The sequence below is a fragment of the Balaenoptera borealis genome (assembly GCF_965194805.1).
Source record: "Balaenoptera borealis genome assembly, chromosome: 19".
NCBI classification, from domain to species: domain Eukaryota; kingdom Metazoa; phylum Chordata; class Mammalia; order Artiodactyla; family Balaenopteridae; genus Balaenoptera; species Balaenoptera borealis.
The window spans coordinates 434,656-450,643 of NC_138878.1; the positions used below are offsets into that span (position 1 = coordinate 434,656).

At 60.4% G+C, this 15,988-nt stretch overlaps 2 protein-coding genes across 2 annotated transcripts; both read right to left on the minus strand.

Moving 5' to 3' along the window:
* Positions 1–381: 381 nt before the first annotated feature.
* CPNE7 (copine 7) lies at positions 382–9,953 on the minus strand (the record flags this gene model as incomplete). The annotated part of the gene is given in 16 exon segments (XM_082370206.1): positions 382–869; positions 872–947; positions 1,465–1,695; positions 2,604–2,879; positions 2,883–3,115; positions 3,118–3,202; positions 3,835–4,006; positions 4,192–4,355; positions 4,613–4,711; positions 4,938–4,955; positions 4,959–5,027; positions 5,463–5,546; positions 6,056–6,130; positions 6,300–6,374; positions 8,801–9,075; positions 9,761–9,953. Coding segments are annotated over 16 exon segments (2,172 nt in total). The 3' UTR covers positions 382–822.
* A 2,118-nt stretch (positions 9,954–12,071) lies between these two features.
* RPL13 (ribosomal protein L13) lies at positions 12,072–14,411 on the minus strand. Its single transcript, XM_082369549.1, has 6 exons — positions 14,277–14,411; positions 13,980–14,100; positions 13,713–13,854; positions 13,338–13,511; positions 12,789–12,845; positions 12,072–12,255 (listed from the first exon to the last, which is right to left on the minus strand). The coding sequence occupies exons 2-6, from the start codon at positions 14,081–14,083 to the stop codon at positions 12,097–12,099; spliced, it is 636 nt and encodes a 211-aa protein (XP_082225675.1). The 5' UTR covers positions 14,084–14,100; positions 14,277–14,411; the 3' UTR covers positions 12,072–12,096.
* Between the last annotated feature and the right edge of the window lie 1,577 nt (positions 14,412–15,988).

Below are 15,988 nucleotides of genomic sequence, written 5' to 3' on the forward strand. Positions count from 1 at the left end.
AGGCGCTGGCAGGTGGTGCCCCCTCCCCTGACAGAGCCCGTAGCACACAGCCCGCAGTGGGTCCTCGTAGAGACCAGTGCATGGAGCCCCTGCCCACCCGAGCCTGGCTGCGGCAGATTTCAGGCAGGGAATCACAGGAGCCAAGGGGAGGCTGCTCGGGGAGGGGCGGCCATGGCACCGTCTGGCCCCTCCCACGGTCAAGCACTGGCCCCTGCGCCCGTTCACTCCCGGGACGGCCTTCGGGTCAGTCCAGGAAGGAGCTGGTGAGCCTGACTCGAAGCTCCCGGCTCCAGTGTGGGAGCTGCAGGGCACACGTGCACCGCCCCAACCCTCCAGGGGTTGCAGGCCTCTGCTGGGGGCGCAGTAAAGGCGCAAAGCCGCTGCAAGGACAAGATGACACTTTATTCTGCCTAAGCCTCCTGCCCCCACCCCCAGAGACCCCACAGACACCGAGAGACAAGGGGATGCAGCTGGGACAAAGAGGAATCTGGCTATAGGGATGGGTGTCCGGGGGGGTCTGGGTTTTCTCAGAGACAGGGCGCTGCCTGCTGCCCCCTCCCCCATGAAGATCAGATGCAAAGCAGGAATCCCCCAGACCCCCTCCCCCACCCACCAGGCTCAGGCAGGGTCAGGCGTGCCCAGGGGGACCTGTCCCTCCTTCAGCCCTGGAACCCGGAGGGAGGCTGGCCCACCAGGCAGCAGGGTCACAGGAGCCAATGGTGGGTGTAGGCTGGGGGACGGGAGGCCCCCTGGGGAGTCGGGGTGGAGGGTGCTAGAGACAGATGGTGGACACAGTCCTGGCCGGCCCCCCACCGTGTGTCCTCACGGAGCGGAGCCCGGGCTGGTCTCGCCGAGGTCTCTCAGAGGCATTCCTTGTGGCTGTAATACTCAACCAGCTGCCTGGGCACCTCGGCAAGCACACTCTTGGCCAGCGCCGCGGGGTACACCTGCGGGTGGGGACAGTGTGCCTCCGACCGGCTTCCCATCCCTCAGCCCCCTCCCCTAGAGCCGCCGTTCACAGCATGACCTCCACCCGCTATGGGTCACGCACCAGCTCCTGGGACCACGACCAGGAATTCACCCAGTGGGCGGCCGGGTGAGCCTGTGTTAACGATGAGACTGCGGTCGCGGGGCAGTCCGTCCGCGCTGGCACTGCGGGTGGCACAGGTGGGCCCCTCTGGGCCGGTGTGACCCTGCTCTGGGCACGGGGCAAAGCGGCTGAGGCAGGAGGGGAGGCCCGGGTCCCCAGTGAAGCTGAGTGTGTGTCCACGGGACAGGCAGTTCTTACCACGTCACAAAGGGAGGGGGGAGCTGCCTGAGAGGAGCCCTGCCCTCTGGGGCATCCGTGTGACACTTCTCTAATGCAAAAGTTTCTAGGGGCCGAAAGCTGCTCAGGACGGCGGGGGGCCCGGGGCCCCAATGCGCTGCCCGAGGGACCCGCCCGACCACCCGCCCAGCACTCACGCTCTTGAGCTCCCAGAAGGGCACAAACTGCAAGATGTCACAGAGGGCAGGCTCGCCCCGTGGGGAGCGCAGGACACCGTCGTCGCCGTCGAGGGCCTGCATGTTGGTGAAGTCGGCGCTGCCCATCCCCACGATGATAGACACGGGCAGGTGGGAGGCGCGCATGATGGCCTCACGCGTGTCCGCTGTGTTGGCCACCACGCCGTCTGTCAGGATCAGCAGGATGTAGTACTGCTGGGGACAGAGCGGGGAGGGGCCACAGGGACCCTGCAGGGCAGCTGCGTCTCCCTCCACTCAAACTCCAAGTCCACCAACCAGATGGCCTGGGGGTGACCATGGTTTCCAAGCTTTCCTAAAAGCGTATTTGCTGAAGCGTAACCCACGCACGCACGCGCGCACACACACACACACGCAATCACAATGAACCGTGAGCACATGCTCTCTTTGACCCTGAGGCGGATACTGGAACGGCCACACCTTACAGATGGGGAGACCGAGGCTGGGGGAGCCGGGGTTGACCCAGGTCTGAGGCCGGAGGAGGAGAGGTCTGTGGGCCCTGGGTAGGAAGGGGCTCCCACACCCTGAAGAGTTGCTGAGATTCGAGGAACAGAGTTTGGAAAGGACACACTCTGGTCCAGCCTGGCCCGGTGCCCAGTGTATCTGCAGAAGACAGACTGGGACTTGCTTCAAATAAAGGTCCATTTCCAGCGTGAAAAAACCAAAACGACTCAGAAATCGTTCCTAAAAATCTGGACGAGAGAAAACATTCAAGAGAAGAAGGTCAAAGACCCTTCGCACAGAGGGCGGAAGGGCAGACCAGTGACGGGCATCGCTCCAGCCCTGGAGCCAGGGGGACCTGAAGCTTCTGAGTTGCATTAGCCAATAAATCCGCCACCCCACCCTCCCCCACCCCGCCCAAGTTTTCTGCTTAAGCCAGTTGAATGTCCTTTCTAACTGGAAGGTTCCAGACTAATGGCCCCCTCTGCCTGACAGGGCTGCAGGGCTGGGAGGTCAAAGGTCAGCCCTCTGGCCGGCAGGCGGTCCCTGCAACCTGCCCACCGCCGGTCACACGGTAGCTGGTTCCCAGCAGGAGAGGCAGCAGCCAGGGGTCCTGGGACCCGGGCTCGCCTACCTCATACTTGGGAGGGATCCAGGCTCAGAACCCCAAAGCAGAGAGCCTCCTGCCGCTGGAAGAGAGACGGCCCCATCACCCCGGGTCCCTGATCTCCCTGGGGGTGGGTGTGGGCACTTTGGAGAGATACCGACAGAGCCAGGAGACCAGGATGAAACTCTACGGGGGTCCAGGCCCCGCCCCGAGCCACATGGGGGAAACTGAGGCCCAGAGCCATGAAGAAGCCACCCAGCGTGCAGGCAGGCAGGGGCAGAGCCGACGGGATGCGGGACCTCTGCCCCCATCACCTCCCAGGCGAGGGCTCTGCCCCGCCACAGCCCCAGTTCACGGTCTGTGAGGTGGGATTCGGACGCCATGTCTGTGTGAAGGACCAAGGGGACCACGGTTGGGGGGCGGCCCCACCTGCCATCTCGGGCCCTGCGGGTGCTGACCCACACTCCTCGCAGAGCCTGGGAGGCGGTGGGCTGGCACAACTGTCGTAGTCCTGGCAGGTCTCGCCCACAGCCGCCAGGGCCTGCGGTACTCGTGGGGCTGGAAGGGGTTGATGTAGTGCAGGGAGCAGCTGTTCCTGGGGTCCCCAGTGGAGGCCGTGAAGTCAACGGCCACCTGCAGAGGCCACAGTGCGAAGACCCAGGAGCCCCTCCCTCCTGGGCTGGGGTGGGCACCTGCACCCCCATCTGACAGGTAAGGGAAACTGAGGCCTGGGGAGCCACTCGCCCAGGGCTGCAGGGAAACCCGGAGGCGTGAGGCCGAGGGCCCAGCGCTGTGTTGGCGGGATCACAGAAGGGACGTGCCAACCCCAAAGCTCCGGGTCCCCAGGGTTGGCCAGCGCCTCTGAGGGCAAGACCAGCCAGCGGCTGCAGGGAGCCAGCGCGGTCACAGCGGACCCTCGGCACCTCCTTCTACAGCGGGGGCTGTGGAGGCGGGGGTGGCGGAGAAACTAGGCAGGGCCTGGGAGGAGCAAGCCCTGAGCTGGGGTCCCTGTGTGCCCCCCGCCCACTCACTTTCCTGAGGCCATTCTGGCTGTCACGAGAAGGAGTGCAGAGGCCACACAGAAGGGACCTGCAGGCCCTGCCGAAGGGCCTTTTCTGCACCCATCCACCCTGGGTGCCAGACGGGCTCTGAGTTACATCCAGGGTGGGGAGGGGCTGCTGGGAGCCCTGGGGTGGGGCCCGGGCACTGACACCCATCCTGCTGGGACGCACCCAGCAGGCTGTGTGGACGGTCCGTGGACTCACCGTGAAGTGGATCTGGCAGCCACCCACGATGTAGTCCCGGAACGAGTACACCTTGTAGAACGTCCGGCACCCGCACCCCGGGAACACTGAGGCCAGGGCTTCGGGTCGGGACCTCTGGGGCTCCTGGGACCTGCCCTCCCCCAGGAGCCCAGCAGCCTCAGTCCCCTCCTCTCAGGCCCTCAGGCCGCCTGAATGCCCATCTTCCCCCCACCACCTATTCCCTTCTGTCTCCCCCTCCCCTCCATCCCTCCCACCTCCACACACTGGGGGCACCAGACCTGTGGGATGGGGGCCCGTGAGGGTCCATCTGACTACGGGGGGTTCCAGGCAGTGGCCGGCCACCCCAGCCTGGCTCACTCTCTGCAGAGCTGAGGCGGGAGCACCCCCTCCACCCACTGCGGGGGGGAGGGGCTGCAGGCTGGGCCGAGGCCCACCTTCAGGTCTGCCAGGATGACCACCCCCGAGTTCTTGGAACTGTGCTTCTTCTGCGTGTACCTGAGGCTCACATAGTCCCACTGGGCCTGGGGGACAGGGACAGGCAGAGACACCCACCGCAAGGGGCACGGAAGGCCTGAAAGCCCTGCCCCACCGGCATCTGTCACTTCAACTTCACCACAGGCTGGTGGTCCCTACTCCAGCCACCTGGTGGGTGTGGGTGTCCTGCTCTGTCATCATCTTTAGCCTCTCTAAAGCCATCACAACAATTTCTGGGGCAACCCAGCCCAGGGCCAGCGCCCCAGCGCATTCTGGGGGACAGGCGGGCCCTCCCTTCTCTCACCTGGTCCTCCCCGAAGGCATTCTGCATCTCCGCGAAGGTGGTGGAGAATTCTCCGATGAAGTCGTGCTTCCCGCGGGAGTCATAATCCCAGACGAGGCACTGGGGACCCCGGGACCCCTCAGCCCGCCTGCCCCTCTGAGGCCCCCAGCCTGGGTGTCTCCATGCCCCTGCAGGAAGGCCGCCCCCTTCCCACCACCCCTCCCCACGTACCTCAACTCCAGGAAGGTGTGGTCTGGAGGGACTCGCCCCACCCCCAGCCCCGCCCCCAGCCGCCCTGTCCCCTCCCCAGCACCCACCCTCCGCCAGCCGGCCCCGCCCCGCCCACTTTCAGAGGCCGAAGCTCCTAACAGCTGCACAGGCTGCTCAGAGACACCTTGAAAGGCTGCCAGGTGGGGCTCAGGTCGTTCTTCACCACCTGCGGACCGGGAGGGGCGGCTCAGGAGGTCCTGCCTCAGGCTCCAGGCAGGACCCTGCGAGCCCAGAGCTGCGTCTCCGAACCTCGTTCCTTCCAGAGCCACCTTCCTAACCCCCCACATTACTGGACCACCTGGACTTCTTTTTCCTTAAATAGCCTTTTTTTACTCAAATTAATTTATCTCAAAAAGAAACGCCTTCCCACTGGTGTAACTGAAATCTTGTTTTACGGGCAGGTAGTGACAACAAATCCGGATTCTTCATTCTAGGACAGAAGCTGCATGCCCACCTAGCCGCTCTCTGTTCAAAGGGGGATGGCGGTTTTGGAGGTCAAGACCCTACAGCCATGGGGGGCCAGGGAGATGAGGGAGGGCCGGGGTGACTCCTTCCCTTGTCCTTTCGTGCTGTCCCTGGGTGCTGGCCAGGGACCCCTCACCTCCGTCCTGTACGCCAGCAGCTCACGCTGATCATCGTGGATCCGGTACAGCTCCAGGAAGGGGTCCGGCTCGCTGAAGAGGTCCTGCAGGGGAGCAGAGGGTGTGCTCGGCAAGTGGTGGGGTCCAGGCTCCGCCACGTGCTGGCTGTGAGGGCAGAGCCCTCCCGAAGAGCAACGCCCTCCCCTCTGGAGCGTCCCTGGCTCCCCGCGTCCAGCTCCCACCCCGCCCCCCACCTGCCCCACCCCCGCTTCAGTCTCCATCCAGGGGAGGCAGCAGGCAACGCCAGGTCAGACCCCTGCTCTGTGCCCCTACCCCATGTGAGGAGCCAGCAGGACCAGAACCGACTTCAGATCCAATTCCTCCACTGTCTGGACGGGAACCTCCGAGTGCCCGGCATAGGGAGCTGAGGATGAGCTGACGGCAGCAACACGTACAGGACCCTGACAGCAGCACACCGCCTGGACGGGCAGCCCCACCCACGGCTCTGAGTGCGTCCCACTCCTCAGCCACCTGTCTCCCTGCGGACACGGTGTAGCTCTGTCTACACCTCCTGACAGGAGGGAAAGCTGGGCCCCAGGGGGGCGCCCCTCACCTTGTCATCCAGCTTCCTGGCACGGAGGGAGAGCTCCACATGGCCGTTGTTCCCAGAGATGTCCCCGGCTATCACCCGGGCGGAGGGAGAGCGCCAAGGCTCCAGGCTGGGGAGGAGGGGCCTGACCCCACCCTTCCCTGCCCGGCTGCAGCCCAGCCTCGAGCAGGTGTCTGGACGCCCCGGCCTCGGCGAGGAAGGGGCGTGGGCCTGCAGGGGGCGGGGCTGGTGGAAGGCGGGGCCTCACCGTGATAGGGGACTTGCCGGCGTTCCTGCTGAACTTCAGCAACAGTGCTCGGGTCACCTTCTTCTGGGCCACGATCTGGAAGTCAGAGGCTCAGGGAGGGGTCCGCACCTGCTCCCCTGAGGACCCTAACCCCGCCCTGGGTCTCCCTGCCTCCTCCCCAACGCCCCCACTCACCCTCGGTGGCCTGGTTCCCCAAACCTACCACCCAGGGCACCACGCCCTCGGCGCCTGGCAGCGGCCAGCCCGTGGGCCCCTCTCTCTCCACCAGGCCCTCAGCTCAGCGCACCTCACCGCCTCCTGGGCCCTCCCACCGCCCACGCATCAGGTGAGGAAAGGGAGGCTCGGGAGGAGGGAGACCGCCCAGAGTCACGTTGGTGAGCGCGTGTGTACGACCTGCAGCAGAAGCCGAGCCCTGGGAACCCATCACCCTCCATGGACCAGGCCAAGGACAGCGCAACCCCTACCACAGCCCAAGGCCAGCGAGCGAGCGGCCATGGGGGTTCCCAGCCCCATCCAGGACCCCCGGGCTGCTCCCCCCCTGGGGTCTCAGCCCCCTGCCCAGGCCTCCCCCTCCCTCACCAGGCCCCCCGGGGCTGCATTCCCCATTGGGCTATGAGCCCCTGACTGGGCTAAGAGTTGACAGCCAGCAACACCGGCTCACCAGGGGCAGCTCTCAGAGTGGTCTGCAAACAAGACAGAGGACGACCACCCTCGTGGCTGCTGGAGGACCAGGGACTTTGTCTGTGTGGGGACTCCCCCCCTTCCACTGGCCAGCGAAGACAGTCCTCAGCTATGGCCGTGGTGGGTGATGGCACTGCTGACCCTCTTCACCCTGCTCCACACAGGCTCCTGTCCGACGAGCTGAGACAGAAGGGACAGAGGACCGCCCCCCACCCCCAACAGGATGTGCCTGGCTAACAGCTCCGAGCACACAGGAACATCCTGTGCAGAAGAGAAACCCATCCCCGGTGGGGGAAGCGGAGGCCAAAAAGGGCCACGTGCCAGGCCCCCCAGATTCTCCCATTTGAAGACTCACTTCTGGGCTCTCCTATTAGGAGTAATAGGATAGTTGGTTTAGCTGGTTTGACAAGTGACCATGCTTCCTGTGAGCTCCTCAGCTCCCACGGAGGTGGCCTTGTCATGGTCCCCGTTTCCCAGATGAGGAAGGAGAGGTTCAAGCAGAGGTCAGGGACTTGCTCAAGGGCACACCACTGGAATCTGAAGCCAGGGTCCTAGCCTTTGGCCACTGACTGTAGCGCCCCTGACGACCCCACAGACCTGGCAGTTCTGGGGGGTCCTTTCCATAAACTAAAGTTTACGTGTATGTCCAGATGTGTCCATACACGTATCTGTGTGTGTCCGTGGATCTGCACCCACGTGTGCATGCATGTTTGTCCGTGCATGCATGCCGATACACGTGTGTCCGTGCATGTGTGTCCCTGTGTGTTGTCCTCTTCCATGCTCGTGAGGGCAGGTAAGAGGCCCACACTGGGTAGAACTCTTCCCTGTTGCTTTCACGTGGGGCTGTGCCCTGCCTAAATCTTGGTACTCTTATCTGATGGAAGGCTCTACCCTGCCGGCTTCCGACCCAGGCAGCAATGGGGATGAGTCACACAGGCTTCACGTTGGGTAAAAGGAGTCGGACACAAATGAGAACATACTGTGTGATTCATGGACATGAAATTCTAAAACAGGCAAAACTACTGGGGAAGGGGATTGAGAGGAGCAGGGGACCTGCTGGATGACAAAAATGTCCTGTGTGATCTGGGTGATGGTCAGGTGTATACAATTGTCTAAGCCCATCAATCCCAACCCTCAAGGTCTACACATCTTACTGTATGTAAATTACACCTCAATAAAAAAGAAGCACCCCCAGAGCACTCACGAGAATCTGATGTGTGACACATCGAGTGTTTGGCCCAGAGCCTGCGCTAAGCAGTCCGGCTGGTGGCTGGTGGCAAGAGCTCCCGTTACACTGACAATGGTAGAGCTAATCGGGAATGACCTCACCAGAGGATGCAGTGTCCCTCAGGTGGCAGCTGGACCTCAGACCGGTCACTGCCATGGGGAGAGACAAGGGAAGGGCTCCCTTATATCATGGAAGTGAAAAAAAGCAAGCTGCAGAACAGTATATGTCGTTTTTGTTTTTAAAAGTGTATCTAGAGAAAAAACTATGTTCCTTCGCTCTGTTAAGAATAAATCTCTCCAGAAGGATGTAACGAACCTGGGGACAGGGCACAAGGGAGATATGGTCCAGGGTGTACCTGTTATACTTTCTGAATTTAGGTCCATATGAATGTATTACCCAGTTCAAAATTACATTTTTTTTAACTAAAAAAAATTTTTTAAGGAGCTATGGAGTCAGACAGACCACGTGGTACACAGTCTGTGTGTAATCATGCTGTCCCCAGGCCACCACTGCCATCGCACCGGCCCTCAGGACCAGCTGAGGTGTCCATGCTGCCCTCCTCCCTCTCCCTCCCAAGGGGATGGGCGCCCACCTGCCCCAAGGTGTACTCCATGTCCCCCAGGAGGTCATCATCCTGGTAGCTAAGGCTGCTGGGCCCATGGGTGTCGTAGACCTCAAAGCGCAGCTTCTGCACCTCCTCAAAGTAGTACTCCAGTGTGAAGACCTTGAAGAAGACCAGATGCAGGCTGCTCTGGACCACCTCGGTTCTGTCCACCTGCAAGCAGCCCTGGGTGAGCAGACCCCCAGGGTGGGGGTGGGATCTGTCCACCTGAGCACTCCCCGAGGCCCTGCGCCCCGGCTCTAGCCCTCAGAGCCCCCTCTCCCACCCATCTGCCCTCAGGTGGTCCTGGAGGACTTGCTTCCAGGCCCTGCTGTAGGAAGACAACCCCTCCCCCTCGCCCCGCCCACCACCTGCTGCGGAGGCCTCTGGACGCCCCAGGGGGTCATTGCCCCGACCCCTGGGCACCTTCCTCCCTGAGACAAAGGCAGTCCTCTGGCCCCCAGAGGGCCTTCTCATCCCCACACCACAGATGGGCAGGCAGGCTTGGAGAGGGGAGGGGGTGTCCAAGGGCCTTTGTGAGGTCACTCACTCAGCAGGGGGATTCCACCTGGACCCGAGTCTCCACCCAGAACCCAGTACTCTCACCTCCCTTGACCCTCCAGGCCCCACGTGTCTCCGCAGCTTTGTTGCACCAACCCCTCCCCCTCACAAGTTGGCAGGGCCGCCTGAACCCCTGTGAAGTCATAGTCAGGGCACCTGCCCAGGGCCAGATGGAACAAGGGACACTGTCCAAGTCTGGCTATCCCCCTCCTGGGTTCCCCTGACCAGGAACCACTCTGCACAGGGCTGGCCCTGGGCACCCAATACTGCTGCTCCCAGGATGGTGGCCTGCTTCCCTGGGGGAGTGAAATCTTTCATAACCCAACCTCAGCCCGCCATCCTTCACCTCTGTTCCATTCAAGCAGAAGCAAGCTGCTGGGTCCAGCCCACACTTCAGGGACAGCACAGACAAGGACACAAAGGTGGGACCTTGGGCCAGGGCAGGAGGGGAAGACCACGAGGACAGCTGCCCAAAGTCCCCAAAGGGGTGATGGCAGTGCAGCCAGGGAGGCAGGTGGCAGCAGTGCCCACCGGGCGGGCCGTCCAGCTGAGGGAGGCCTGGTTTTCCTCGTGCCTGGCTCATCTGGGGGCCCTGAGGATGCTCTTGGCAGGAGCCGCCTTGATGGAGCTCCCAGCCCCTCCCCCCTCAGTCCCTTTCAACAGTGACCCAGCTTTACCTCCTCTGCTGGCAGCACCATCCTTCCTGGGGAAATTTTCAAAAGGGCAGGAACTAACCACGCACTGTTTCATCTGTTCGTCCCCCAGCACTGTGCAACTGGGGCTTTCAAAGGAGGGGAGCCCAGCTGAGGCACCACAGTTGGAGGGTGGGGACCAAGGCCTAGCACACACCTTCCCACTGCTCCTCAGGTCCTCAGCCTCCCCAGATGTAACCCCCGAGAAAGCTCTGAGCCGTTCCCAGGAGGGTGGGCCCACAGATGAATCTGGAAGGCCAGCCCTCTCTTCCTGGGCTGCAGGCCTTCACCAGGCCCTGGACCATGGTCCTCCTGTTGAGCAGTCCTCACTGCTACCCAAGGCTGACACGCACCCAACACGCTACAGTGAGAGCCAGAGGTCTTTCAGAAAGCAGTCTCCACAAAGGTAAGATAGGTTGTTTTGGTTACTGCCATGTCCCTGCAGCCTGGGACTGTGTCTGGCACACAGCAGATACTCAATAAATACTTGAACGAGTGCCCGTTCTCTCATCAATCTGTTCTTAGACAATTCCCCGCACATCACTGTCTACCTTCCCTGGCCCACCCACACCTGCTCCATCACCAGCTTCCACCGTCCAGGTCCCCAGGATGGTCCATGCCAGGCAGGTCAGAGGTGGGTCGGCTCATTCAGTTTCCTCTGGTCTAGTTCTAAGCAACTGAGAACTGATTCTAGCTGAGGGAGCAAAAAAGAACAAGGACACTGGGAAATTCCTGGAATTGGGCATGAACTGCTCTGGACAGAGGCCGGGGTTAGGGAAGGGAGGCCGTTGCCTCTCCTCTCCTCTGGACCTTTTGTGACGCAAAGACCATATTTTTCTCCTGTAACATCCAGAAAACATACAAGGAAAAAAATGGCAAGTGCAACCACCTACGAGAGACATCAAGAAAAGAGGATTGTTCGCCCTTCGCACAGCTGCCCCTTAGTCTACTCTTTGGCTTGAACTAAGTTGAGTAAAGTGGAAAAAAACCCTAAATAACCTAAAATGACTATAGTTTCCCTGTAAACTACAACAACTTGAATCAACTGGGAATTAGATTTTCAATTTTTTAAAAAAAATATCACAATTATCTACATTTTAACAAAGCAACTACAGGATACAGAATCAAATTAAAATTCATCCTGGAGGGGTGACACTCCCATGGGTTAAAATGCAGAGATGCATACCTTCCCTCCAAAATAAAAAATACCATGTAACTTAAAAATAATCAAAGAAGGAAAAACACAGCCTGGGAATATTAAACAAAAATTATTTGTAACTGCCCAGACCAACGTTAGTCTCCTACAAATGCCCCAGCACCCGCTGGTGGCCACTGCAGGCACCGGGGGTGACACCAGCACACGTACTTTGGTTATCTGTCCAGAAGACGCACCTACAACCCACAAACAGTTCTGCCCAGGTGGACACTAGCACAGTGGACCCCGGCCCTGCACACCCACCCAGAGGCCTCTCTGCCCCCCACCCTGTGAGCACCTCAGCCGGGGCTCCAGCAGACGGGCAGCTACCCTGCCCTCGGGTAGCTTCTCAACTCCTTGCCAGGTCTCTGAGCACAAAGCAAATGGAACCAGTGTCTCCAGGCTGTCCAGAGGCAGCCCCCCATGTGCCCTCTCTCACAGATGGTTCATCAGGCTCCAACCCCCAGGCCTCCACACCAGCTGACCTTTCTGTGGGTCATGACTTCCAAATATACAAAGTGAGCATGGACGTCAAATCAGCACCTTATAAACTGCTAGTTTTAGAGATGAGAATAGTGGTTTAATAGTCCTGCAAATTACCTGAGGTAGTTGGTACCGAATGCACAGCACCTGCAGGGCTGGAGGGTTCCGACAAGAAAACTCACTAAGCACAAGCCTCCCAGGCCCCGAACCTGCTTCCCTCACAGCAGGCCTGCTGTGACGAGGGACAAGAACGTGCTCCAGGTTCCCTTCAAGGAGAAAGCTCCCCAGGCCCCGGTTCCTTACACAACGAAGGTCACATGGACACTGCCGGTTTATCACAAGTTGCCAAGAGCACTTTATTTTTTCTTTTCAACATCCTGTTCTGCAGCTTCCTTGGCCCTTTTTGCCCGGATGCCAAAGAGCCGGGCGTTGGCACGGGCCATGCGGAGACTGGCGAACGCCTTGAAGTTCTTCTCTTCCTCTGTGATGACTCTGGCTTTCTCCTTCTTGTAGACCTGGAACGGAGCACAGGCCCAGGAGCAGCTGTCAGCAAACTAAGAGGACTTGGAGGGGTATCTGCCCACCCAAGAAAGGCTACATGGAGGCCACCAAAAGGTTATACCACTCCCCTGTGGATTTAAAACAACCCCAAGTCATGTGACGGGTGGGCGAAGCACTGTGCCTGGACAGGACCTGGAGAAGGGGAGGCTCAGGCCCACGCCCCACTCGCAGGAGCCTCAAGGGCCTGGTCAATTGCCACTCAGGTTACAGGATCACCAAACACGCCGAGAGTTGCTTACAGCCTGGCCTTTCCAAATAACGAAAAGGGAAAAAGCACCCAACAGAGGGAGTGGTGACAAGTGAGAGTGCACAAAGCTTCCCTCAAGGAGTCCATCTGTTAAGATGCAGGAGGCTCTCCCCAGGGTGGAAGGAAGGTCCTTTCCACAAACCTGTAAATCTCAACATGGGCCCCAGCTGTCAGCCCGACTCCCTCCAACCCAACCCCCGCCCTGTCATTCAGTTGCTCCCTCCAAACATGCCCACTTACGTTCCGTATGGGCATGACTGGTCCGGTCAGCTGGGTGGCCAATTTGAGCTCTTCAGCCTGTTTGCAGTGAGAAGGGAGTTAGATGGATTCAGCTCATCTCCCCAAGCCTGTAGCCCCTGGCTGGGGGCCCCCGCCTGCCGATGGATTCCTGTCCATCTAGTAGATGGCAGGCACAGGCAGATGAAAATGAGCCACCCACGTGTGAAGCAGAGACACACGTACAACAACTCTCACAAGCCCATATGGATGGACTGTTAATTTCACACAAAGGTCAGTAACAGGAAAATCACTTTCCCAATTCTAAAACAGCTGGCTCCAAGTGCCACCGCTCTTGCCCGCCGTGAATCTCGGCAGTCCTAGCGATCAGTTTGTGGATACTCAGAGGCTTTCTTCCAGTTATCTACCAACTCTCTACTACCCCGCATGAAGACCCAATTTTGGAGGGATAAAAAGCTACAGAAAGATACGTTTTCTTCTCAGCCCAGCTAAACCCACAGTGAGACCTCCACGCCCTCACCCGGCTGGGCACAGAGGGACCCCGGTACTCACAGAGCTGTCTCCCTTCTTGGGGGCCGAGGGCTTCCTGGGGAAGAGGATGAGCTTGGAGCGGTACTCCTTGAGCCGCTGTACGTTGGCCTGCAGGGATTCCGTGCACTTGTTCCGCCGCCTCGGGTCCACCGAGATCCCAATGGTCCGGGCCACTTTTTTGTGGATGCCAGCCACCTGCCCCGAGACAAGACACAGATGAAGCCCCAAGGGCTCCCCGGTCCCCACCCCCTGCCGGGAGAGCCCAGCCGTCAGATGGAAAAGGGTTCAAGCGCATTTTCATCACAGCAGTGCAGCGATTCCGGAGAATGTCATCACTTGGCTGTGGGCCACGAGAGACAACCCGTGGGACTCAGGACGCGGACTGGCGACACTCACCCTCAGCTCCTCCAGGCTGAAGCCCCTGCCGGCGCGCACCTTGGTGTGGTACCTGACCGTGGGGCATCTCACCACCGGCCGGAGCGGGCCGGACGCGGGGCGCGGGGCGATGCGGCGCGCCTTGGCCTGCCGGGCCTTGCGTCTGCGCAGACAGAAGCCGAGCGGCGGTCACCCGCCGCCCCTCCCGCAGCGGGCCGGGCGCGCGAGTCCCGGCCGCCCTCCGCGCGCAGAGAGAGAAGGGGGCGCGCTCGCTCCGGGGCGGCTCACCTGCGGATCTTGCGCGCCGGCTGGTTGAACCACGTGGCCACGCGCCGCTGCCAGTCCTTGTGGAAGTGGGGCTTCAGGATCATGCCATTCCGGCTGGGCGCCATGGCTGAGGCCGACTGGCCTGGGGAGCGGGGAGAACGCGGAGCGAGTTAGGGCCCGGGCGCGGTGGCCCGCCGGCACGCGCACAAAGCCCGGGCCACGGCCCGACGACGACGGCGGCTGGCGGACGCCGGGGACGGCAGATGGGGCCGGATGGTGTCGGAAATCAGCGATGGCGCCGCGCTCGGGTGTACTCACCTCCTCCGAGGGTTCACGGCCGCGGAAAAGAAAGGGCACCGCAGAGCACCCTGGGATGATACTGGGCCCGGCCAATCAGAAGCGACGGAACGTTCTGACCAATCAGAGCCAGGGCCGCCGAGTGACGTGAAGGCCCCTCCCCTCGGCGGCCCTCGCTGCACTAACAAACATGGCGCCGCGTTTCCCGTGCTACGCGAGTCCCGCGCCCCCGCGCCCCCCGCGACTCCCGTGCCCCCGGCCCCGCGGACGGTCTGGGTCCCACGAAGCCCGGGCCGGCCGGCCTGCTCGTGCACCACGGTAGGCCTCGCCCTCCGCGTCCTGGTCTGAGGCCCCGGCCACCACGTGGATCCTGCTTGCCCTCCCTGTGGGCGGAGCGCACACTTAGGAGCGGGCCTTCCAGAGCGCCGTGCGCGTGTCGCACGGAGGTCTGCGGTCGGGCCGTTGGTGGCAAGTACCCCGCAGCGAGTGTGGAACTAAGAACCGCATGGCGGATCGCGGCTGTCCCGCGCTCCGCTGTGCACACTGCCACCCACGCAGATGAGCGTCGTAAAAACACCAAGTAGCCAGGCCACCTGGGCTCTGGCGCCTCCTGTTCCCGGGACAGCCTGGGACGACGCCAACACATCCTGCCACCTGTAAGCCTTGACACCCAGCAAGCCCTTTCCTTTCCCACCCTCACCCCAGTCATCAAGCTTCCTCCCCTGAAACCTAATCAATGTTTTATGAATTTCATGACACAAAATAAGAAATTTGGAGGCCTGTGTCCTACACTGAGTAAACAGGTAGCTGATACTGATGCTGATAGTTTTCTGCCCTATTGAGACACCCTCGGGTATTAGAAAAATCAGGTTGGGACTCATTGAGGAATTAAAGGGTTATGGTTGGGGAGACCAGAACATGTGAAAGGGCAGAGGAGTTTTTTAACACATACGTGCCAAGGCTGTGTGGAAGGTTGGAGCCCTGCCACCTAATAGGTACGTGCTCAGTTCTGAAGCAAGGGCAGTTATCAGTCCTGTTTGGCCGACAGTTGTTAGCAAATGCAAGAAAGCACTTCTCGGTAAACTCGGAAGTGGTGTTTGTGAAGTTAGGGTCATAAACTTTTATTTTGGAATACTTTTAGATATACAGCAAAGTTACAAAAGTAGTACAGGGACTTCCCCGGTGGCGCAGTGGTTAAGAATCCATCTGCCAATGCAGGGGACACGGGTTCGAGCCCTGGTCTGGGAAGATCCCACATGCCGCGGAGCAACTAAGCCTGTGCACCACAACTACTGAGCCTGTGCTCTAGAGCCCGCGAGCCACAACTACTGAGCCCGAGTGCCACAACTATTGAAGCCCTCGCGCCTAGAGCCCGTGCTCCACAACAAGAGAAGCCACCGCAATGAGAAGCCTGTGCACCACAGCAAAGAGTAGCCCCTGCTCGCCACAACTAGAGAAAGCCCACACGCAGCAACGAAGACCCAACGCAGCCAAAAAGAAAATTAAAAAATAAATAAAATAAAATAAATAAAAATAAATTTAAAAAGTAGTACAGAGAGTTCCATTATATTGTTTACCCAGGTCCTCTAATATTAACATCCTACGTGGCAATGGTAAGGTTGGCAAAGCTAAGAAATTAGCATTGGGACTTCCCTGGTGGCGCAGTGGCTAAGAATCCGCCTGCCAATGCAGGGGACACGGGTTCGAGCCCTGGTCCGGGAGGATCCCACATG